This window comes from Misgurnus anguillicaudatus, chromosome 25, assembly GCF_027580225.2.
Source record: "Misgurnus anguillicaudatus chromosome 25, ASM2758022v2, whole genome shotgun sequence".
In the NCBI taxonomy this organism is placed as follows: domain Eukaryota; kingdom Metazoa; phylum Chordata; class Actinopteri; order Cypriniformes; family Cobitidae; genus Misgurnus; species Misgurnus anguillicaudatus.
Genome location: NC_073361.2, coordinates 9,950,087 through 9,975,290, shown reverse-complemented (window position 1 = coordinate 9,975,290; position 25,204 = coordinate 9,950,087). Strand labels below are relative to the sequence as shown.

Genomic DNA, 25,204 nt, shown 5'->3' with positions numbered 1-25,204 from the left:
TGAAAAAACTTTTTTCAGTAACAATATCTAAAAGTTCTTAAATTAAGATGCTTAAATATCAAATTTAATTGATTTTGTGAATAAAACAAGCAAATAAATCTGCCAATGGGGTAAGCAAAAAATCTTGAACATTTTTCTTAAACACTAAATTCAAGAACAAATCAAGAAATATTTGCTTACCCCATTGGCAGATTTTTTTTCCTATAATTTTCTAGAAAATTCTATAATTTTTAGATATTTTTACTGAAAACAAGACAAAAATATTAAGAATTTTTTTCTTGAAAATCCTTTTTTGCAGTTTTTTTTTTGCCTTTTATGTATATGCCTTATATTATTTTATGGAGCTTAAATATTTTGGTAACATTTTTACAATAAGGTTGTATTGATTAACATAAACTTACAATGTACATACTTGTACAGCATTTAGTAACTTTTTCACCATACCACCAGCAAGTTGTCCCCAGCGGCAGCATTTTTTAATGATTTTCAAAAAAAGTTGAATGTCTTCCAGAAAATGTTCTTCTTTAAATATATGAACATACAATATATCAAATGAAAAAATAGACCTTCTGTTTCATCCTATCTTCATTTGTTTTCTTTTTATCACATCTCAAATATGGGTAGGTTTCTTTCAATTTTTAACAAAGATGAGATAATTAAATTTTTGTAAAGACTTTTATTATAGATCAGAGTTTTTACAGCAAAATCCACTTTTACAAGGTGTTTGGACATAAATGTGTGTTGGCAATGTGTGAACACAACAGCTCTAAAATAAAAAAAATCCACCCTCTCCTTTTTTAATCCCCATTTAACCAAAGCAGTCTCATTACACATGCTGTTTTGATTCTCTTGTTAATGTGACATCACACTGATAAAGCCACAACCACAGCCACTGACTGACTGCAGTTAATTTTACCCAAAAGCTTTTCTAAATGTGTTTGTTAGCATGATGTAGTTCAACAGGAATTGGATCTATTTTTAACCGAAAGCGCTAACTGTCTGTTGGTAAGGGAGTGAGGAGCTATAGCTCATTTGCATTTAAAGGTACAGACAAGAAAACAGTGCTTTTTTTGCTCCCACCCAAATAGGGGTATTTTGGACATGCTATAGTAGATGATATGTGCGATATTTTGAGCTGAAACTTTACAAACACACTCTAGGCACAACTGAGACTTATATTACATCTTGTAAAATTAGCATAATATGGGCACTTTAATGTAATTGTCTATTTAAAAAGTTTGAACATGAGTTAATGCACAATGAACTAACATTAACAAATGTATTGGCAGTAACTCTCATTAATAAATGCTAAAAAAAACTATATTTCTCAATGTTGGTTCATGTTAGCTTATGCATTTACTAATGATAAAAAATATAACCTTACTGGAAAGTATTATTAATCCACCTCAGAGTTATTAACATACAAGGAGCTCTGCAAAAGCAGCTAAATGTCACCTCTTTCAAAAATTAGATAATGATATTAACCATGCTTTCGGCACCTATTAACGTTCAAATGCTTTTGCTTTAAATCCACTTAATCCCACCCTCAGGCCATTCAGAAATAATGAAAACATGTCAGATGCATTTAGAGATACTTAATCCTGCAGGCATTAGTTATATTTGGACATTTAAGTAGTTTTACAAACATACCTTACAAAAACCTTACTGGTATGCATCTTGAGACAAAACAATGGCACTTATATATTTTGAGGTAATGTCAGCACAAGGTTTTTTTTAATTAAGGCAGCTCAAACATGCATTTTGGTCTAATACTAGGATAAACCCTGTCCGGGAAACCCAGAAGTTCTTTAAAGTTGAGCGAATGCGTTATTTTTAGATGTGTGTGTAATTTTTACATTCTAGAAATGGACTTGGAATGGAAAGCAGGCTTTTCACATCAAGGTTGGCCCACTAAACTATTAATCTGGACTGACAGCTATACAAAGTCACAGTTTTTCATGTCTACTGTAAGAAATGTCATTTTATTGTATGTCTCTATGATCTTAATCACCCTAAAGGGTCACTAAACAGTATAAATCGTCATCATTTACAGTAGCTGGCAAACATTTTCACTCTTCATGAGTACACAGAGGAAGATTTTCAAGTGCTTTTTAACGTTTTTACACTCATATTGGTGAGTAAATTACGACAAAAACGTTGACTGTATGAGAAACTTTCTACTAAAGCGCAGCTGCGTACATTCCTTCATATAACACTGTCATTTTTGCAGTCAAAGCGCACCAGTGAGTCGTTTGGAGCAGCGCGTACCAGTGCGTAAAAGCGCACGGCTCATATTGCATTGAAAGCTGCTGTCTCGCACAAGGACAAGCTGTGGTACTTCAGGGAATAGTTCTGTCCGTCATTGTTATCCCAAAATTCCGCGTTGTCGTCCTTCATGTACACCGCAAAATGCACAGAAGCGCTCGGGCCCAAGAACGGAGGCATGTACATAGTGAACGAGAAGCGATCTCCATGTTTCGCCAAGTCGTTGGGCATGGGGACGGCTTGCGCGTCCACGAACGACAGCCAGTCATTAAAAGTATACCTTACTCCAACTTCTCCTTTGCAATTACTCCTACCCTTAGCCCGTATGATCCCACGTACATCAAACTGTGTGACCGTGACGCTTTCCAACGCGACGCGACAACGCGTAAGCCGCGTCTCCAAGTCACCGGAATCCACGGGCATCTTGAAAGTAGGTACCGGGCGCTCCAGCGTCAGAGTGGACTTCAGGTTTACGCACAAGTCATCCACGACGTCTCGGTTTTTATGAAGAGGGTAGCTCTTCAGTCTCGTGAAGACTTTGGCAGGGATCTCCGGATCTTCGCTGGTGTTAAAGTGTTTCACGCTGGCCAGATTTAATCCGAGCGTATCCGCGAACTTTACGCGTTTGCCGCAATTCTGGGAGATCTGGTGGTACAGGTTCGCCTGATCCGTATAGGCTGGTAAAGACTTGGCTCTCCTCCTGTCTCGCAGGTAGGACTCGGGTATCTCCTCGGGCTGAAGATCATCATCAGAGTATATTGTACCGTTCTCCATCTGCTGCTCGTCCATGATGCTATACGCAGTCCAGGTGTGTTGCCTCCAAGTAGGCTATATAATCTTTCATATGTCAAGTAGACATATAGAATATGTGCATATGAATGATCTGATAACCACATCAAGAGCTTCTAACACATCCAGAGGAGCATTTGTACTGTCAAATACATGGTGAGGTCACGCCCACCCACAAATAGGGTCCAGCTGCACGCCTTGTTCTCTAGTGTACTAAATACACCAAGTGTTTACTGCCTCTGCATGTTTCATCAATCACATTTGTGGATATTATCCACACTCAGATACACTGAAAATCGAAATGTATTGTAGTAGGATTTTGTAGTATACAGAAGTATATGAATCTCTACACTTTGATTATGTATACTTCAGTATTCTGTAGTATTTACTATAGTGAATTATTAAACTGTGGTGAACTATGTAGTATGCATTACTATAATAATTTGTAGTATACAGAAGTATATTAATCTCTACACTTTGTTAATGTATACTATACTCTTTAGTATTAACTAGTGAATTATTAAACTGTAGTGAACAATGTAGTATGCATTACTATAGTAATTTTTAGTTTACAGAAGTATGTTAATCTCTACACTTTGATAATGTATACTTCAGTATTCTGTAGTATTTACTATATTGAATTATTAAACTGTAGTGAACTATGTAGCATGCATTACTATAGTATTTTGTAGTATACAAAAGCATAATAATCTCGACACTTTGTTAATGTATACTATATTCTTTAGTATTAACTATAGTGAATTATTATACTGTAGTAAACAATGTAGTATACATTGCTATAGTCATTTGTAGTATAAACTGTAGTGAACTATGTAGCATGCATTACTATAGTATTTTGTAGTATACAAAAGCATAATAATCTCGACACTTTGTTAATGTATACTATATTCTTTAGTATTAACTATAGTGAATTATTAAACTGTTGTTTACCATGTAGTACTCATTACTATAATACTTTGTAGTATACAGAAGTATACTAATCTCTACACTTTGTTAATGTATACTATATTCTTGATTATTGACTATAATGAATTATTAAACTGCAGTGAACAATGTAGTATGCATTACTACAGTAATTTGTAGTATACAGTAATATATTAATCTCTAATGTATACTATATTCTTTAGTATTTACTATAGTAAATTATTAAACTGCAGTGAACAATGTAGTATACATTACTATAGTAATTTGTAGTACACTGTAAAAAGTCATTCTGCAGGCTTGTAGATTTTATGAAATTGAATATGTAAACTTTATTTAATAAAATTAATTTCATGTAGTTTGTTATTTTTTTTGTGTTAAAATTATTTAAAAATGACTGAAATAAAAACAACTTATTGTTTTTGTGAAGGATTTAGCTATTCTTATTGTGTATCTGCGCATGTAGCGAATACTGAATAAATCCAACGTAATATTAATCAGCTGTTTTAAATCAAAAACCACTCCGGGTTGTATTGCAGGTCGTAAGCGCTGAGCAGACGGATTTAGGAAATATTTCTGTTATTGTGCCAACATTAAAAGTTTTGAAAGCATTTCAGTCGAGAATGTATGTTTTTTAAACAAAAATCTGCAGTAGGTTCATAAAGATATCGCCTATTTAAACATTTCCTACGAGTTTTGTGGCGATGGGAGCTCCAGATAATCAGCCGGCGCTCCGCGCGTAAATATACCGGTCAACGTCGCCTCACCTCGGCCAGTCTCTGAAAATCTCCGCTGGCTGTGACGTCAATGTAGTGTTTAAACTGTGGATAAAATTCATTTCGGGTAAATTTAACGGGCAATCTTTAGTCTTATAAGTCTATAAGCAGGGTTTCTTTGTAATTTGTAAATATTAATTACAATAAGGATTAATATGAACTGGGTTTGTACGTAACTTCAGCTTTAGGACCCAGGAGGTCGCATATCTCGGATGCATTCGTCGATTCGCATGCTGCGATTGGTGGTCCAGATGCAACACATTTTGAGTGACAGAAAAACTGACCAATCATACTGTTCCTCTGAATGGGTGGGTTCTCTTATCACTAACTCTCATAGATATGTAATATGTATGTATCTATTATGACAAATTCTGCTCGCTCGCTCGCTTGGTTCGTGTTATAAAAATAAATGTGACTTTACTGCGGTCTCTTTCGGTTTATTTAGTTTTGTGTTAACTATCCACAAAGTATTCGAATAAATTGGTAATATAAAACTATTCTTCGCTGTAAATTAATTGTGTGCTCAATTGCGACGCCCTGTGTTGAATTTTCCCGCGAGTACAGTATCATTACTGAGGGGAAATATAACATTATTCATTTAATTCCTCAAAAGGTGAGTAAGATATTAAATGTATAAGTTGTCTTTTTAAAATGTTTAAGCTTTCTACATAATGTAAATTGAACATTTTATTATTATTATTAATTTCGCGACCTATTATCTAAATTGTGTGTTCATGAAGGCCTGTAACGTACTGCAGCTTCCTGCAGGCAACGTGAAACATTGCTGAGGGAGAACTTTATTCACAACAAAAGGTGAGGAATATTATTAAATAAATATATTGTACATATTATATTGTGTATATAGTGTATGTGTGTGTGTATATACACATGTGAGTAACTTGGCTAACAAATAAATATGTGACTGTCGTGTGACAGAAAAAAATGTAGGGAAAAGATTTGCCCTAATTATAAATATAGATTATATATCTTTTCAAACATTTTTTGATATTATTTGTAATTCCAATGAGAATTTTTTTTAATCAGTTTTCAATATTATTGCACATTTCAAACATACCTAATAAGCCACAAACTCAGATGAACTCCATTGCACATATCTTCCAGTTTTCTTTAAAACATTTTAATATACAAGTTTAATGTGTGGATTATTTCAATATTCAAGCTGTATACATTTATAAAGGTTTTAAGACATATTTGCTGTTTAATGTTGCAGGATAAAGATGAAGAGGCGGGACTTGAGCAGCTTGTGATGGCTGTAATTGTAAAGAATGGATCTTAGGAGTGGCAGCCCAAAGGATGCTGGAATTGTCATTGAGGCCTTAAAGGTGTTCACGGGGCATGCTTTATCCTTGGATCTATGCATTGAATCTCCAGTATCCCAGGCATCTTTTCAGGTGTTTCAGAAACTTTTCTTGGAGCTGGATTCTTCAAAGTTTATGAACTGATTACAGTACAGTAAGTCTAAACTGCTGTCTGATTTTCTGGGTGTGAATCAATGTAACAGAACACAAACATGGAACCTTGTGGACGGGAAATGTGGACGGTTTTCTTTAAAGACTGTAAAATACTTTTTGAATTGTACACTGTTACAAATACATCATTAAAATGAGATGCTTTCCTGTTCTTTTGACTGCAATAAAATAAGAATTGATTCATCTTTGTCATTCTGAAATCAGATATAATACTCATTACTAATAAAAATATTAATGGATGATGTTAAATTAAAATAGTATAATTGAATAGAATTTATTGTATAGTGCTAGGTCTTTGTCCTGTATACCCAATATTTTGTTTAAATTTAAATTAATTTCTAATTGCAAATTGCAGATTACCTTTTTGAATGGGTTACTATTAAGGAGTTTATGTAGTGATTCTAACACAATTTTTATTTGTGGAATTTAATTAATGATATTGCTTGTAATCTGTTGCCACACTTTTATTGAGTAGATATGGCATAATATTTTTTATTGTATACTGCTAGATCTTTGTCTAGTATACACAATATTTTTGTTTAAATTTTAATAAAAATTTTAATTGCAAATTGCAGTTTGGCTTTTTGAATATGTAAATATTAAGGAGTTATAGAGTAAATCTAAATCAATTTTGATTTGTTGAATGTAATTAATGATATTGCTTGTAATCTGTTGCCACAATTTTATTGAGTAGATGGGGCATATTATTTTTTAAAGTGTATACAGAAGAAGATTAATCTCTAATGTATACTATATTCTTTAGTATTGACTACAATGAATTATTCAACTGCAGTGAACAATGTAGTATACATTACTATAGTAATTTGTAGTATACAGTAATATATTAATCTCTAATGTATACTATATTCTTTAGTATTTACTATAGTAAATTATTAAACTGCAGTGAACAATGTAGTATGCATTATAGTATACAGAAGTATATTAATCTCTACATTTGATAATGTATACTTCAGTATTCTGTAGTATTTACTATAGTGAATTATTATTCTGCTGTGAACTATGTAGTATGCATTATAGTATACAGAAGTATATTAATCTCTACACTTTAATGTATACTATATTCTTTAGTATTAACTATAATGAATTGATGAACTGTAGTGGATACAAATATTGTAATAAATAGTGTATATTATAGTCATTAGTACACTTTGTTAATGCATAATATAGTATGTTGTAGTATTAACTACTGTATAGTGAATTGATAAACTGTAGTAAATACAAAAATTTTAATAAATAGTGTATATTGTAGTCATTAGTACACTTTGTTAATGCATACTATAGTATGTTGTAGTATTAACTACTGTATATTGAAGGGAAACACTGTAGTAAATACAAGAAACTGTAGTTAATACTGTAGTATATATAAAATTAGACTTTCTTCATGCATACTATAGTATTCTGTAGTATTACTCTAGTAAATTGATAAACTGTAATAAATACTGTAGTGTAATACTGATTAATACGGATGTAGTTCACCTGCACATTCAGTCATAATGGTAAACGAACCTGGCTTGCTGTCCTCAAAGGGATCTCTGAACCTTCAGATAGAGCGAACCTGATGTCTGGGCTCAAGCCCCAAGTTTAACAACCTCCTCCAAATAAAGTAATGTTTCATTATTCCTAATGTAATCATTATTTACTAATGTAAAGATTTTAGTATTGATGTTTAAATCATACAAGCACAACATAACATAAATATCTGTAACAGTACTGTTGGACAAGGTTGCTGGCAGCAGGCACAAATACAACCAGCAGAAACACCACTAGTTTACAGAATGTCTTGAGACAAAAGAAATGTTACTGATATGTGTTAAAATTCAACAGGAACAGGTGTTTTTAAATTTAAGCAACTCAAACATACATTTTAGTCTGGGACTGGGATAAGCCCTGTCTGGGAAACCACCCCATGTTTGTCACTATATATAAAATGGTATTAAATCTGACATCTGCATTTACTTAAAATAAAAAATATATATTCTTGTATGATTAGCTTCCTAAACACATTACCCTCAAGGCAATAAAACAACAATGCTTATTGAGTTTGTTGTAGCTCTAAATCACCAGCAGATGTCAATGCTGTTACACTTTTATGTGTCTTAAATGTCATAGGGGCGGTTTCCCGGACAGGGATTAAATTAAACCAGGACTAGGCCTTAGTTTAAATATGAAATATAACTAGTTTTAACAAATGTGCCTTACTAAAAACATTACTTGTGTGCATTTTGAGGCAAAACAAACGGCACTGATGTATTTTAAGATATGTCAGTGCAAGTTGTTTTCAGTTTGGACAGCTCTTACATTTATTTTAGTCTACGACTAGTCTAATCCCTGTCCGGGAAACCGCCCCTTAATATATTCATTAGGGTTCCCACACATTAATTCAAGGACCTTTTAAGGACTTTCCAAGTCCAATACCCTCAAATTCAAGGACTAAATGTGGGACACATTTCAAGTGAGAGCAAGGTTACATTGTGTTACATTTAGGGGCGGTTTCCCGGACAGGGATTAGACTAGTCCTAGACTAAAATAAATGTAAGAGCTGTCCAAACTCAAATCAACTTGCACTGACGTACATTAAAATACATCAGTGTCCTTTGTTTTGCCTCAAAATGCACATAAGTAATGTTTTTAGTAAGGTATGTTTGTTAAAACTAGTTATATTTCCCAATTAAAATCAGGTCTAGTCCTGGTTTAAGCTAATCCCTGTCCGGGAAACCGCCCCTTAAAAATACATTGTTACAGTTCCCTTTCAAGGGAACTCACGCTGCGTCACTGCGGTGACACTTTGGGGACGCCTTTAGCGGTAAGTGCGTCTGAATGTGTATATCAAATTCAACCAATGATGAGGCTTAACGACAAAGACAGGGTGACGCGGGAGCCAGGAAGTATATCGCTATCTGAAATATTGCCAAAGACGGCGTTGCAGGGACGAGGAAGTATGGCAAGGGAGACGCAGCTTCTCGTTCCCTTCTCAGGGAACAACAGTTACATGACGTTTTCATGTGTCAAACACAACTATGCAAAAAAGCATTTTGGTATGAATCAACATTCGCATACAGAAGATATAAGCATTTAAAGCGAACAGTTTAGCATGTGTGCGTAAAAAGTCTAAAATTTTTATGATATTATCCTACACTACACATGTAATAATTGAACAGAATTCTTCTTACATAAAATAGATTCAAGCACTTTCAATGACTATGTATGTATATTTTCAAAAACTTGAATTTTTTCAAGGATTTCAAGGACCCGTGGGAACCCTGAAAACATAAATGTATAGTTTTCTTATAAATGAAACATTTATTTAAAAAGGTACATGTGTTTTACTAGTTTATTTGTTTATTGTTATACACGTTATTTGTGTACCATTTACATTAGTGTGGTAGCAGCATTTCAACAGGAATGAAGACACACTGTATCTACAAAATTTTTACGAGAAAACAGCTTGTCTTATAAAAGTATATTACATTCAGTGTTGTTGAAAGGAAATGTATCGGCACCATTCACGGACACGGCTATGCATTCAGATGGCACATTAGTATATAACTGGGAGAAAAAACTAAAGATAATAACATAGTGACTTCTGATTGTCTTCATGGCTATATGATTACTTGGTCATCAACTTACATTCATTACATAGGCGAAATAAAACAAAGCATTTGGTTAGTTTGTGCATATTCTGTCTATAACGTTTGCTAAATCCACTTTATTGGTATTGGTCACAAAACCTGTTAGGAACATGTCTGGCTCACATTTCACCTCAAAATTAAAAAAAAAACGATATATATTTTTAAACTATGTTTTGTATAGCGACATTATTTTCATGAGCAAACATGTTAACTGTTAAACAGCTTTAATGCCAAAAAAAATATTTTATAGCTGTATTGCATTACAGTAATGATAACTTGGGAAGAAAATGTGTTTTTCTTCTCCAATGTGGTTATGAAAATGATGTGGTTACCATGCAAAAATGTTATTGCTCTCAAACTGGTTTTATTATCTTTTTATCTAACATAGTTTTTTCTTTGCATAACTGAGTTGTTGAAGTGTCTTTGTGTTGTTATCTTCTGTATAAGTAGGAATACGTTCTGATATCTAGTCAGTTCAAGTTGAACTCATCTAAACTAATTCTTTGAAAAGTTAAATAGCTGCGTTTCTGTGTGTAATAATAATAGTCCGCTTATTTCGCAATTCATCACGGGGAAACTGAAAAAGTGGTTTACACAAAATATTACACAACAATAAAACCACCAGACAATCAAAACTTCATCTTCAGTATATGCATTTATAATGCTTGTAGTAGATCAAAAAATATAATTTCAAATATTAAAAAAAAAATTGCAGGTGATACATGACAACAAACACTGGTACGAATACAATTAATTGCCTTCATTAGTATAATTTTTATAGTAGTGGAAAAACCTGAAATGGATTATGGGATTGTAGTTCAACATTGAAGCTTATCAAAGAAAAGCATCCCATCATGCATCCTCTGTTGTGTAAATACGGTACATAAACGTGACAATAACTGCAGCGACGGCGGGTATCAACCAGTTTGACCACCAGCTGGAACAAGAGACAAAATGTTTGGTTTAAAACAAAGCATTGGTAATTAATATGATACACATATGTGACACTGGACCTCAAGAACAGTCGTATGGTTTGTTAGGATAGGACAATATTTGGCTGAGATACAATCATTTGAAAATCTGGAATCTGAGGGTGGAAAAAAATATTACAAAAATGTTCAAATTTAAAGTCTAAATAAAGTCCTTAAGCAACGCATATTACTAATGAAAAGGTTTGTTTTAGTGCTCTCTACTTGCTTACAGCTTTAATGACCTTGAGGACTGAATGGGGATACACAAAAACCAAAGGGTTTGAATGGGAAATTTCCCAGAGCGGGTAGCAACGAAAACATGTTTGTGTGCGATTTTCTGGCCAATTTTATTTGTGATTTTATATTTACAGTAGGAAATGTACAAAATATCTTGATGGAACATGATCTTTACATAACATCCTAACGATTTTTGCCGTAAAATAAAAATAATATAATAAAAATAATTTTGACCCTTACAATGAATTGTTTGCTTTTTCTACAAATATAACCGCTTGACTTACGTCTGGTTTTGTAGTCCGAGGTCGTACATGTAATATGTATGCACATATACTGTAAAATATGATATTAAAGGCGGGGTGCATACATTTTGAAAAACACTTTGGAAAAAGGAGTCGGGCCGAGTTCCAAAACACACTTGTAGCCAATCAGCAGTAAGGGGCGTGTCTACTAACCAACATCATTGCCTGGGTTGCGTATGTGTGGGACGGGTCTATCAAAAGGAGGTCCAGATTCTATTGGGGTAGGAGCGTGATGTTTAGGTGATTTCAAATGTCAACATTGGCTTTCAGAGATCATGCACCCCGCCTTTAATTGAGTCACCTTTTCACAAAACCCTAACAGTACATTCACACGGGACAGAAGCATTAACGCTTGATGGAAGGCTTGTCTGAAGCGTGGCCAACAGCCAATCACAGTGGCCGCTACACATGCTCCGGTCTTCCATAAATGTAATTGGCTGGCTTTGCCTATGTTATTTGCATAAGGTGGTCTGCTTGGCTGACGCACGCCTTGCTGCTTGAAAAGTTGAGAAATGTTCAACTTCTGCCGCGAACAATGGCAATGACGCGGCGCCGACGGATCCACAATTCAGTTCGGCAATGCATGACATCATCATTAAAAGTGAATGGGAAGCGTTAACGCTTACGCCCTGTGTGAACGTACCGTAACATGCCTGTAATACAAAAACATTACATATGTGCATAAAACACATGCATCCTACCTTGTTGTTTCTTGAACAGTTGTTACAAGTGATTCCTGTTAAACAAAAACAAAAAAATCAAAAGCAAGTTTAGGTGGTGCCTCTTGACATGTGTCCCAAACAGTTCAAGTCTGGACTGTATGTTTGTTAAAAGACATTATCAACACAGTTTACATACCGGTGGCTTGTTAAGCTTGTCCCGGTCATCCTGTGGAAAAAACATAGAAGAGTTATTAATATAATGTTGAGAGTAAATAGCGTACTTTTTCTTAGTTAATAATGCAAAATAAAAATGAACAAAATGTTCAGTTTGAATATAAACATTCCAAACATGAATTCATTTCACAGTGGTTGTCAAAAAAGGTTTTCCTAAAGGTAGAGACACACCAACGAAAAAAAGTTAGTGTGTTGCGAGTATTTTGTGAACGTGAGCATGAGCAAAGTTCTTAATTTTTATGTAGTTTGTGATGGGCAAACCCCACGGGTCACACTTCAGCACTGCGATGGTGCGGTGGTTATGACAACCGTCACAGCCCTAAACAATTTACAAATAAATTTTGGTTTGACTTGCATTGTACTGTGTGTTTCACGTCATGTGCCCTGACAGGGCTCCAGACTGCCACCAAAATTTGAGAGTGTGCCACTGAATTTTACATCGTCGCATATGTGCGACCAGTAAATATGACCTTTTTTTGTGATGTGACACTGAATCCGAGACAGCACGTTGTACCCTCTGCATCCGTCATTAAAGTATTTATTAGTTATACAGTGGAAATTAGTAAAAATGTGAATATTTGGTCAGCATGTTGATTTTTGTTGTGTGCCCCTAAATTTTCTGGTTGCGCCCCTAAAATTTCCAGTTTTTTAAAGGGCCACTGTGCTCCTAGTGAAAAAAGTTAGTCTGGAGCCCTGCCTCATCTGGCAAACCACTTAACTTAAGTGATGCATTGGGGACGATACTACTCTTCTAAAATTCATACACTAGATGGCTGAGTACGTAGTATCATACTGTAGTATCATTTGGGACACAGATCTAGTGACAAAAATGATAAAAAACATAAACAAAGCAGTGCTCTCTTATTGTTTTTGCTCGAATGTCCCTCACCACAGACAGATTTGTGAAAAACTAAGTCAGACAATGCTCAAAACCTCCATGACAGCCAACCGTTGGCTTGATGTCTACGATAGCATAGTGGTTTATTCACAAGCGGCATCAGCATTAACGCTTGACGAAGGACGCTCTAAAGCATGGTCCTGACACGATCGTCATAGTGACAACAGCCAATCACAGTGGAAGCAACATAAGACAAAAAAAAGTGTCTTTTGTTTTGACTCTATGGACACTGGTTTGGTTGCGTTATTGCTGGTGTAGCTCTAGTGTTACACACACAATATGTATTCTCTTCTGCACTAGGTTATTTGCATAGCAGGGCTTTTTGCCATTCATTTATTAGCTTTTGGGGTAACTCATAGAAATTCTTAAAATCTCAGAGTTAATACTTGTTTTTTTAAAAAGAGTTTTACAAAGAAAAAGTGTCTTACTCTAGGCATTATATTTGTCTCTCATTTCATTATTCTATATCTATGAATATATCTATTTAATAGAAATCAGATTATTAATCTGACAGCTATAGTTTGAAGTAGCTCTGTATCTCTTCTCTATATGTACACTTTTCAGAGAGAGAGAGAGAGAGAGAGAGAGAGAGAGAGAGAGAGAGAGAACGCGGCTCACAGGCACGTGCGCCAGCGAGACAGACACGTAAAGTAAAAGTATACCCCGATACCTTTCTACATACTCCGCGGGACACATGCGTCCTTTCCATATAGCGATTGGTCACGTTACTTTAAAAAGTCCATCCGAATCGATATGTAAGATGCTGTATCGATGCGCGCATCGTCAGGCGTCCATGACAATGTATCGTCGTATCGATATTTTGAACACAGCACTATAGGAAAACATCTGGCATTTCATGAGATATTACTATAAATGAACAAGCCTGATGCTGTCTGGGGTTGAAACTCAACTCATCATGACTAGATATGTCAGAGGATGTGGAGTAGACGTGTAGGAGTTTGAGCTTTTCCCACAAAGACAACATCGTTTTCCATTGGCATTTTATGCAGATACTTTAATCCTCGAACCTAGACTTGTTGCCCAGGAAATAAACCAAAGACCTTTAAACTGCTCTCCCAGTTAAGATGACCTTGTTGTGTGCCACAGCTTATTGACGTGTTGCAATGCAAAACAGACTTTAACAAACATGCATAGTACAAAGTAGAATTGGTGGATGTATTGTTACAGCAAATGTATGCTATTAATTCATTAATTTCTCTTTATTCATAGTCAAACACGGTAAATTCACAAAGCACAAACATCAGGAACCATGCAGGAACCTTATCAGTCATGTCATAAAGCTGTATGAAAAGACATCTGACCAATGATTGATTTAAGGTCGACTTACTGGATGAAGCTCTCCTATGACGAATGACTTGGCCATCTCCCGTGCATCTGTGGAGTGCCCAACATCTTCAAAGCTTTCTGTAGCATCTCCACCCGCCTGCTCTCGTAGCACCTCCTCTCCACCCGGGTGCTGTGGACAACAGTAAAATGCATGAGATCAAACCGGGCTTCAAAGAAAAACCCATAAATCATTACTTACAACTTCCCTTTGACCCTGTTAAACTGAACTGCTCCTGGTAAACTATTAGTTGCTTTATGAAAATCTAATTGTTTGAATGTCAATATCAAAGCACTTTATAAAGTATTTTACTTATACAAGTAATGTCATGCATCCATCATTTAAAGTATTTTGTCTTTTGTGTTTACTATGGAGACACAGATGCACAGTCATGCAATTGAGTGCTTAAAATAACATACACGTAGTGCACTTTTAGATCCAACTAGTCTAGATAACTAGACCTTATATTTCTCAACAAGCAATCTAGATAACATTGAAAAGAGGGGAAATGTTAAGGATATCTGATAAAGCACGTATGCGCGCGCGTGTGTGTGTGTGTGTGTGGCACAGCTTCCTCTCATACAAAACTGACACTTGGGTAAAGTTTGTCCATTCAGTGCTTGTGTTTAACACTTGCAAACCTTTGGACGACGTGATATAAACTGACTTGACTTTAACAATGCATTTATTTACTTAATGTTTTAGACACAATGCGAGAAACATAATTGTGCTGTACTGATTGTTTACATACTGCAATACACAAATAACGCAATCGCGTATTACACAAGTAGCTATAATTTAGATGTTAATAAGTTTGCACGAGGTTTTATACATTATGTTGTAACACTCACCTCCTCGAGAAACTTCGTGACGTCGTACACTTTATTGTGAATGATAATCCATGTGCTTTTAAAAGAGTTTCGTTCCTCCACCTCTGACAAGCGATAATACTTAACACCCTTTCCGTCGGTTCCGTTACCTTCCATCTGTTATTTTAGGTGTGCGTTATTTGTGGAGAAAGTTATAAAGAAACTGCGAATTGCAAGCGAATCTAACGCAGTCACGTACTTCACTGCAACAACTACCTACAACCGTATTTCCCGACACGCCTAGCAACGCCCACTCCACTCAAGAAGGCATCCTATTGGATAAAATTGCCTTCCGTCCGCCTAGCTTGTCGGTTTTGATTGGTTTCGGGGCCTGTCAATTACATTATATGGACAATATTTTGTGAAGGCCGAAACGTGACTGTGCTCAAGTTCACGAGAACACACTGGCACAGAGCCCTTTAGTTACACCGCAGAGCTCTCACGCAATAAGGAAATGTTGGTTGCAGTTTATCGACACTTTGCGATGTCCGTTCGCCATTATGTCATTAAAGCCACATTTTATAGATGTTTCCAAAATATATGTTTACTTATGGTTTAGGGGCACCTACTGTTTGAAAAATTAACCATGGCTTTATTACAGATGATATTTTATTTGTATTACAATACTAAATGCCATTAACGCATGTTTTTTTTCTTTGTGATAGTACATTTTGTTTATGGTTTTCCTACAAAATAGACACTACTATGGTTTAAGTAGTGAAACCATGGTTAGTTTTCGTAAGGTTCGAATAAACACAGAAAAAACAAGTTACGTAATTATAACTTTCACTTATGGTTTAGGGGCACCATGACTGTTTGGAAAATTAACCATAGTTTTATTACAGTGAAGGTTTTTTTTTTGTGATAAGATCTTAGTGCATTTTTGTTTCTAATGGTTTTACTACAAAATAGACAGTTAAACTGTGATTAAAGTAGTTTAACCATGGTTAGTTTTCGTAACGAATAAAACACAGCAAAAAAAGTTACGTAATTTTTAGTAACTTTTTATAATTCACCTGTAATAATAATTTTATAATATGCCTGTATACACACAAAATTACACTAAGCAGTGATACGTGTGGATAAATTACAATAAAAATGTATAATTGTATAATTGTAACGTTAATTTTGTTGTGTATGAGTGGACCCGGATGTAGTTTCCGTCTTCACATCAGCTTTTTAATTTCTGAATTTCGTTTGCAATACACTTTCATTATATTAATAAAGGACTTGCTAGATTTAGAAATTCAAACAGTATTTATTTTTTTAATTTATTTGTTATTTTACTCTATTAAATCTATGCAACACGGTTCAATGTCACGCGATATTTCAGTGCACGCGCTTACCGCCAAAATCTCGCACTCTTGTCAGCTACGTTATCCCTTAAAACTGTGAGGTAAATCTAGCACTCTTGTCAGCTACGTTATCCCTTAAAACTGAGGTAAATCTATTCGTTTCTTTCTTTCTTTCTTTCTTTCTTTCTTTCTTTCTATCTTTCTTTCTTTCTTTCTTTCTTTCTTTCTTTCTTTCTTTCTTTCGTTCGTTCGTTCGTTCTTTCTTTCTTTCTTTCTTTCTTTCTTTCTTTCTTTCTTTCTTTCTTTGGTTTTGTAAATCTGAGGTAAAGCAACCCACTATCAAATCTAGCTGTTAGATGTGTATGTTCTTGTGTGGACCTCTGGGTCACAGCTCACTAGGTTGGTCAAATTGACCCATTTTTCCTCTTCAGATTCCAGAATGGAATGGGACAAAGTAACGGTAAATGGGACACAGTCGTTATTTTTCCTCAGTCTTCCAGATCAGCGCACTTTGTGTTGTGTCAATCTGTTCTTCCCTGCTATTCATGATGACGGAGAGTTGAGAAACATGCAAGTAAAAACCTGCAGGTAGAAAGACAAAGAAATAAATTATATTTATACATCATTTATTGGTGGGATTGAAAGTGTAATTTGTAGTTGACGCCTGGCTGAAGTTGTTGTATGTTATTCAAATATATATATATACTTTATTGTCCCCAATGGGGAAATTCTTTTTCACAACTCTGTACTTGTGTAACACACATAACATAAACAATCACAATACATACATGTCAGAAAACATTCAAGATGACACTCAGCGATGTCTATTGTTAAGGTACTTAATGACTGAGGGAATCAGGCTTCTTCCAAAGCAGGCCTTCCTGCACCTCAGAGCCCTGTACCTGCGCCCTGAGGGCAGTGGAGCTAGATACTCATTAAGTGGATGTGTGGAGTCCCGTTCAATTGAAATGGCAATGCGTTCAATAGCCCTGTTATTGAGTTCTTTAAGGTTAGGTGTTGGAAGACCTATAATTTTTGCAGCAATATTGGACACCTTTGTAAGTTTGCCCAAATTTTTAACAGAAAGCATGCCGAAAAAACAAGTTGAACAATATAATAAAATTGACTGAATAATGCTTTGGTAAAGTGCCAATAATAATCCAGGGGCAACATTGAGTCCTTTGAGTTTGCGGATGACCGACAGTCTTTGATGACTTCTTTTCTGAATGTCCATAATGTGCTGACCAAAGGTGAGTGTGTTATCTAGTGTTACTCCCAGATATTTGAAACAATCCACTATTTCAATTGTTTGATTTTGGATGACAAGAGGTTGTTGAGGTGACGAGGGTCTGACTATCAGCTCTTTTGTCTTGCCAACATTAGAGCTGATAGTCAGACCCTATATCTAAATATCTAAATACACTATAAAGATACAGTTTGTACAGAGCCCAAAGACAGCAGTTAGTAATATCCTTTTAGGTCCTCCAGGCTGCTGTAGTAAATTTTCTTTTTAAAACATTATTATTTTACTTATTTATCTAAGTATTAAAACAGCTACAATCACAGTTATTATTCTGATACTATTAATGTTTTCTTTCTCTCTTTCAGAGAACTTGTGCTTTTATATTCAAACATTGTTGCCTCGCCTGTTTTGGGTCAATTTGGGGGCATCAGTGTTGTAATGACAGTAAGTATGGCACTTTTAGCCTTATCTTGAGCTATGATCAGTGGTTAGTTACGAATACTCTGACTGGGTTATTAATAATGTGATGTTAATAATGTTCAGTAATTAAATAGGTCTGTTTTATGTGTGCTGTTGTATTTGTGCAACATATTTCACATTTGTGTTATTTGTTTTAAAATGCAAACGCTATCCTATATATGCATTTGGTAGATACTTACAGTGCATTACAAAGTATAATTTTATCAGTATGTGTGTTCCCTTCGAACCCATGACCTTTTACGCTGCTAATGCTATCCTCTACCACTGAGATATACTGGAGTCACGCAAAAATGATTATGTTATTTATGTTAGTGGTGCTCAATTCCAGTCCTCAGGACCACCCTCCCAGAAAATTTTAGATGTCTCCATATATAAAAACACCTGATTCAGTTCATCAGCTTGTTAGTGTGTTAATTAAGGAGCCTGATTAGTAAAATCAGGTGTTTCATATAAGGAGACATCTAAAACATTCTGGGAGGGGGGTCCCGGGGACTGGAATTGAGAACCACTGATTTATGTAACTTGATTATATTTAATGATGACTTGAATTAGTGTCAAAATACATTTTATTAGTAAGAAATTCCATGTTAGGCAAAACACTTATTATTTATATTGCATTGCTTGTCATTGCATGCTATCGTGCTTCTTTTTTACGAGAGTTCGTGATATCTGCATCACCTTGCGTGCATGTGCACCTGTCAGTTATGTGTGTGATGTTGCATGTGCGTGACTTTCAATCTGTGGGTGCATGTGTGTTTGCGTGTCAGCAGATCTCGTGCTAAGGCACGTCCCGTGCAAAGCAAAATATTTATGGCACATTCCACACACTCTGTCATCTCTTCCTGTCCTGAACTGAGACCAGTTAAATCACTTCAGAAAGGAAGTGTCAAAGGGAGCTAACAAGACGTCCAGAGTTGCCCCTCAGTAGTGCCCCTGATTTAAATCTGGTGTGCATTTTTCCAGAGTTCTGTAAATGTTGTGAATGTGTTGTCAGACGTCAATGGGGACACTAGTGAATAATTGACAATGTTGTGCTTATGTAACCACCATGCCTTTTGTACACGTGTAGCCAAAAAGGGAAAGGCAACATACCTTTGTAGCCATGCAACTCAACTGAAGTCCTTCCTCATCAGATTTGTCCCTTATCCCATGTAACCTGAACTTGGTGTTTTTGTTTACTGTCTATTTGAATTGTCTTTCATCCTTGCATCTTTCTTAGAATGCGTTTCACGAGAAAGGCATCATTCAGGCTTTTGCACGGACACATGGTATGCAGGTTAGTTAATTACGCCCTTTACAAAAGCAGTCCTCTGACAGTGACTTTGCACCGTGGTTGTGCATCCAGACAAATCTCTTTAAGGTATACTCCAGCCAAATATCAAAATTACACCATGATTTTACTCATCCTCAAGCAATCTAAGATACATACAGTACTGTGCAAAAGTCTTACAGTGCATTCACACGGGGCATAAGCGTTAATGCTTCCCATTCACTTTTAATGGGTGATGTCATGCGTTGCCGAACTAAATTGTGGATCTGTCAGCGCCGCGTCAGTGCCGTTGCTCGTGGCAGAAGCTGAACATTTCTCAACTTTTCAAGCGGCAACCCGTGTGTCAGCCAATCAGATCGCCTTATGCAAATAACCTAGGCAGAGCTAGCCAATTATGTTTATGGAGAACCGGGGGAATAGGTTGCGGCCACTGTGAGTGTCCACGCTTTAGACAAGCGACAAGTATACTGTTAGGCCACCACCACCAGACTTGTTGTTTTAGAAGTTTTAATGTCCACCCATATTTATTTTTAAATCTATTTTATTAAGATACAAAGCAGAAAATACAGGAAATATGATTACATTTTCAGGACTAAATGTCTTCTTTAGGCATCGTCGGTGTTTAGTGTGACCTCTCTTGGCACTAAACACATCTTGAGCGTTTTTGAGCAGAATGAAGTAAAAAGACTAATTTCTTTACAATTAAAATTAGGATTTAATTTTATTTAGCTTTAAGAGATCCTGCAGTTTCCTGCTATTGCTCAAGTGGAAGGGGAGTTTACCCTAAAAACTTGACACAGACATTTTTATACAGTTTTTAATACTACATACACATCTCCTGTATTTTCTGGATGTATTCTATTAAATAGACTGAGAAACAATAAAATATGATCACTATAACATTGCAAAAACAATTCTAATTGTGGCATGGAGGCATAAAACTTTTTCAGAGTACTGTATGTCCATCATCTTTCAGACAAATACATTTGGAGTTATTTTAGTAAATGTCCTTGCTCTTCCAAGTTTTATAATGGTAGGGATCAGAGAACAACGTCTGACTTTAAACCCCCAAAAAGTGCATTCATCCTTCACATAGGTAATCCAATGGGTTAATAAAGGTCTTTTGTGGGTAATTGATGCTATATCTAGAATAATCCAGATTTCAAACTTTACAAACTGTAAAAACTAGCTTCTGGTAATAGCGCCATCTTGGACTGTCACTATTTACGCGAGAGTTTTAGCGAAATGAGTGTTTGTTGCTATACTCTAGGTACGTTGTGCAGAAATTTGTGAATCGCATGAGGTGTGAATCGTGAATCCAAGATGGTGTCGTTACCTGAAACTAGCTATAATAGTTTATAAATGTTAAAATATGAATATTTTTAGCGACAATTACCCACATTAGGCCATTTAAGTTTTAAAACACATAAATTTAAGCACTGTGAACTTGAGTCACGTGCAATTATGCACCCATATTCAAGTAGTGTGAACTCAAATACAAGTGCACAACTGCACACGACTCAATTTGTTTAAGCTCACAGTACTCAAATGTATGTGCTTTAAAACTAATGCAACCGGTTTACTTAAATGGTTTGAGTTGAGTTAACGCTTAGGTTTTACAGTGTATAATCATCTACTGTATGTTGCTCAATGAGTTCAGTCTGATTTTAAACCCAGTGACCCTTTACTGTGAAACACCAATGAGAATTCACTTATGGTTTTCTATATAGTAATATTAACAAATATTTTATATAATAATAGTAACAAAGGAATAGGCAGATAACATGGCAAAACTGTAGAGAACATGAAATTTAAACCAAATAACAAAAGCTGCTGCGCTTTATTATTAAATATAAATAAATCTGTTTGTCAAATGCCTTTACAGGATTAGTCCAATTTCTTAAAAAAAATCCAGATAATTTACTCACCACCATGTCATCCAAAATGTTGACGTCTTTCTTTGTTTAGTCGAGAAGAAATTATGTTTTTTGAGGAAAACATTCCACGATTTTTCTCATTTTAATGGACACCAACACGTAACAGTTTTAATGCAGTTTAAAATTGCAGTTTCAAAGGACTCTAAACTATCCCAAAGAGGCATAAAGGTCTTATCTACACTGTAAAAAATAAATTGTTGGCTCAATTAATTATTTTTTAGTAACTAGTTCCACAGAAATTTTACGTTCACTCAATTTCTGACTCCAAAGTGTTACCTGGATTGTTGTTTTTTAGTTGGCCCAAATTTGACTCAAATATAAAAAAGTATGTTGGCTCAATTAGCTTTATAGTTCATTCAACTAAAATGTTTTAATCAGTTGAATCTTTAAAAACTTACAGCAAAGACTCTGTCAATTAAAATTTAAGTATTCACTCAATGTTTTATGTGTTACTTCAATTAATATTTATTATTTGGGATTTTTTTAATAACATTTTTAAATTATTTATCAAATAATTTATGCTGGTGTTGTAAACAAAATAATTAACTTCAGTCACATAAAAACAAAAGCTTTTTATTCACTTATTCACTTATCATACAGACTGAACATACAGAATTAAGTCTTCTTTAAATAGAGGGCATAAAACAGTCCAAAAAGCCTCCAAAGTCAGTCAGAACATCTGCAGGGCCATTTAGGAGACTTTCTTCAGCCCTCTGGTCTGCCTCTTCCACATCATCACCGCTCTGGTTTAATAAACAGAGGAATATAAACACACACACATACATAAATAACATGTTTAATATAATAAAGCTTGACGGTGAAAGATTTTATATCCTAAAATTGCCAAATTTCCCTCAGACATCACACGTAATTGAATTAAACACTATTGGGCGGTTTTCTCGGACAGGACTTATCACTGACTAAAATACTGACATCTCTTAACATATGAGTGCTATTGTTTTGTCTCAAAATGCACGCCAGTATTGTATTTTAAAAGGTTTGTTTGTAAAAATGTCCCAATTAACGTTATAATTAAGACGGAGTCCTAAACCCTGTCCGGTATTATCTTAACTAAAATAGCTCCACTTTAACTCGGACACATAACATAAAACACACTTTAACTCGGACACATAACATAACACACCTTTATATAACTTATATGTTTACAAAAACGTCGAGTATTTGCGTCTTTGCCAATTAATATAGTCTAAAATTAACATTTATTTACAAACACTTACCTGACGTGACCTTGAGGAAACGGCTGATTGTGTCGTTGTGGGAAACAGTGAGTGATTCCGGCTGTTACATGCGGAATGATCTCAGATGAAATGACCTGTGATTCAGATCCTTCCAAGTTAAGTTAAGACATTTTAAATTAAAAATTCACGCACATACTGTACATACACACGCGCGCGCGAGCGGGTCGCGCGCATGTGCGCGCGCACACGGCCACACACGGGTATATTTAGAAGTTTTATTTAAGATTGTTATGATATTGGGACTATTTCTCCACCCGCTCCTTCAGCTCTGAAGTTCAAATTCGCATGCAGTCCGGTTATAACAAATGTAAAAGATATGAAACATCACTCAACAGCGATATCAATTAAGTGCAATCCTAAAATATGATTTAAAACATAACCCTTTCATTGTTAAGTATGAGAAATTAAAATGAATTATCACGTTTAAACGCCACAGAGTAGATACCAGAGCCAGCAGTCGATTTCTGATGCGCTTGCCGAGGCGAGGCTGCGCTGGGCGGGGTGTGAGCGCTTAAGTGTCTGTGATTTTCTGGAGCTCATTTGGAGCTCATCTACGTCCGAAAGTGTCCGAGTACATTTTTAAATAGACGCTATCTTTATTAACCGACCGCATATTTAAACTTTAAGCACATACATTCACGCCTGAACAACTCTTAAAATGACATTTTGTGACCAAATAACAGTAATATTATGAGCATTTTGTTGTCAGGAAACATAGCTGTCATAAGTCCACATATTTACCTGATTTGTCTTAATTAGTTCAGTCAACACTAGCCATTCTGAATGTTGACTGAATTTGAAAATAACCATTCATTTAATATTTTAAACACAGATTTATCTAGACTTAAAATAACATGTCTTCTCAACTAGCTCAAACAAAAAAATTGGTTTAACTTATATATTTTTGCCCGTCCAACATTTCATTAGTTGGATTTTTTACAGTGTAGCGTAATGATGCAAAAATGCACTTTTAAACCACAACTTCTCGTCTATCTCCGGTCTTGTGACACGCCAGCGCAACCTCCTGTAATTGCGTAATGCCGTGGAAAGGTCACGTGTTACATATATACGAAATGCACATTTGCGTATCATTTTAAACAATAAACTGACACAAAGACATTAATTCGTATCATTCGACATACAACAACATGGGAATGGCCCTCTTTCTCCACACTGTTAAACACTGGGGCGTAGTTTCGCATACGTCCTCCGTGACCTCTTGACGTGATGACGTATTGCGTGAGGTTGCGCTGCTCTCATGTCTCGTTTGGGATAAATTTTAAACTGCATTAAAACTGTTACGTGTTGGGGTCCATTAAAGTCCTCAAAAAACACAATTTCTTCTCCACTGAACAAAGAAAGACGCCAACACCCTAGACGACATGGTGATGAGCAAACCATCCGGTGTTTCTTTTTTTTTTTTTTTAGAAAATGGACTAATCCTTTAACACATGAATGTCTTTTTTTCTATAGTGTAGCTGCCCTCAGAAAGCATTGCCTGCTGTACTGCAATCCTGTTTGTCTTATTCTTTGACTGCTAGACTGGCCCCAAAATGGAATAAAGCTGGCCAATATCTTATTGCAGGTGAGAGGCAATATCCTTGACATAATACACTTACATAAGCCTCATACATTTCCACTCGATAATAGTATTGTTGAATACAGACACTGATTTTCACCTTAGTAGGTTTACTTGACACAGGCATTAAACAATTTGACAGCAGGTTATTGTTCACTGACTGTTTCTCTTTGTGTGAAGCTAAACTTTAGTCTCTGGCTGATTTGTAATCTATTGCCTGTGTTACCTTGATGCCTTTTCCAGTGCAGAAATGAGTGATACATGTAGTCTAACATACTAGATGTTCCCTTAATCTGCAGTACCTTTCTGAGCTAATATTTGTATTACCTTGGCTCAAAAGATGTGTCAGCAAAATCTGTTTTTGGTCACTCTCAGTTTATCTCCTAGAAATTGAAAGACAAAATTGAATTAATTGTTACAAAACAAAAGGTTTGTATCATATTGCTAATTAAAGTACTTATACTTAAACCAGAAAATATGTAACAAGCATACTACTGTGTAAAAGTCTTAGGCCACCATGCTACCTTTACATGTGTTGTTTTTGAAATTGTATAGTGATCATATATAATTATTTCCCAGTCTCTTCATTAGAATACAATCAGAAAATACAGGAAATGTGTATGTAGTATTAAAAACAGTATAAAAGTATAAGCTGAAGAGTCAAGTATTAAGGGTTAACTCCCCTTCCAGTTGAGCAATAGCAGGCACTAC

At 35.4% G+C, this 25,204-nt stretch overlaps 3 protein-coding genes across 3 annotated transcripts in view; 1 reads left to right on the top strand and 2 right to left on the bottom strand.

Moving 5' to 3' along the window:
- Positions 1 to 656: 656 nt before the first annotated feature.
- ppp1r3g (protein phosphatase 1 regulatory subunit 3G) lies at positions 657 to 3,181 on the bottom strand. The gene has a single exon (XM_073863796.1). It carries the CDS (start codon positions 3,052 to 3,054, stop codon positions 2,290 to 2,292), a length of 765 nt encoding a protein of 254 aa, XP_073719897.1. The 5' UTR covers positions 3,055 to 3,181; the 3' UTR covers positions 657 to 2,289.
- Positions 3,182 to 9,600: 6,419 nt separating this feature from the next.
- On the bottom strand, positions 9,601 to 15,676 carry cyb5a (cytochrome b5 type A (microsomal)). Its single transcript, XM_073864003.1, has 5 exons — positions 15,413 to 15,676; positions 14,565 to 14,693; positions 12,281 to 12,310; positions 12,124 to 12,158; positions 9,601 to 10,849 (listed from the first exon to the last, which is right to left on the bottom strand). The coding sequence occupies exons 1-5, from the start codon at positions 15,545 to 15,547 to the stop codon at positions 10,765 to 10,767; spliced, it is 414 nt and encodes a 137-aa protein (XP_073720104.1). The 5' UTR covers positions 15,548 to 15,676; the 3' UTR covers positions 9,601 to 10,764.
- A 1,036-nt stretch (positions 15,677 to 16,712) lies between these two features.
- c25h18orf63 (chromosome 25 C18orf63 homolog) overlaps positions 16,713 to 25,204 on the top strand; it is a 39,655-nt gene continuing 31,163 nt past the window's right edge. The window contains exons 1-5 of the mRNA XM_073863867.1: positions 16,713 to 16,871; positions 17,157 to 17,313; positions 18,334 to 18,412; positions 19,668 to 19,724; positions 24,388 to 24,499. Of these exons, the coding sequence (XP_073719968.1) occupies positions 17,165 to 17,313; positions 18,334 to 18,412; positions 19,668 to 19,724; positions 24,388 to 24,499 (397 nt within the window). The 5' untranslated portion in view covers positions 16,713 to 16,871; positions 17,157 to 17,164. The remainder of the gene's footprint in view (positions 16,872 to 17,156; positions 17,314 to 18,333; positions 18,413 to 19,667; positions 19,725 to 24,387; positions 24,500 to 25,204) is intronic.

Bases quoted from the DNA above. Each gene is read 5' to 3' on its own strand.
- ppp1r3g (XM_073863796.1), bottom strand. From the start codon at position 3,054: ATGGACGAGCAGCAGATGGAGAACGGTACAATATACTCTGATGATGAT.
- cyb5a (XM_073864003.1), bottom strand. From the start codon at position 15,547: ATGGAAGGTAACGGAACCGACGGAAAGGGTGTTAAGTATTATCGCTTG. The intron at 12,159-12,280 runs GTATGTAAACTG...TTTGTTTAACAG, and splicing joins ACAAGCTTAACAAGCCACCG to GAATCACTTGTAACAACTGT. The intron at 10,850-12,123 runs GTAGGATGCATG...CTCTTGTTCCAG, and splicing joins ACTGTTCAAGAAACAACAAG to CTGGTGGTCAAACTGGTTGA.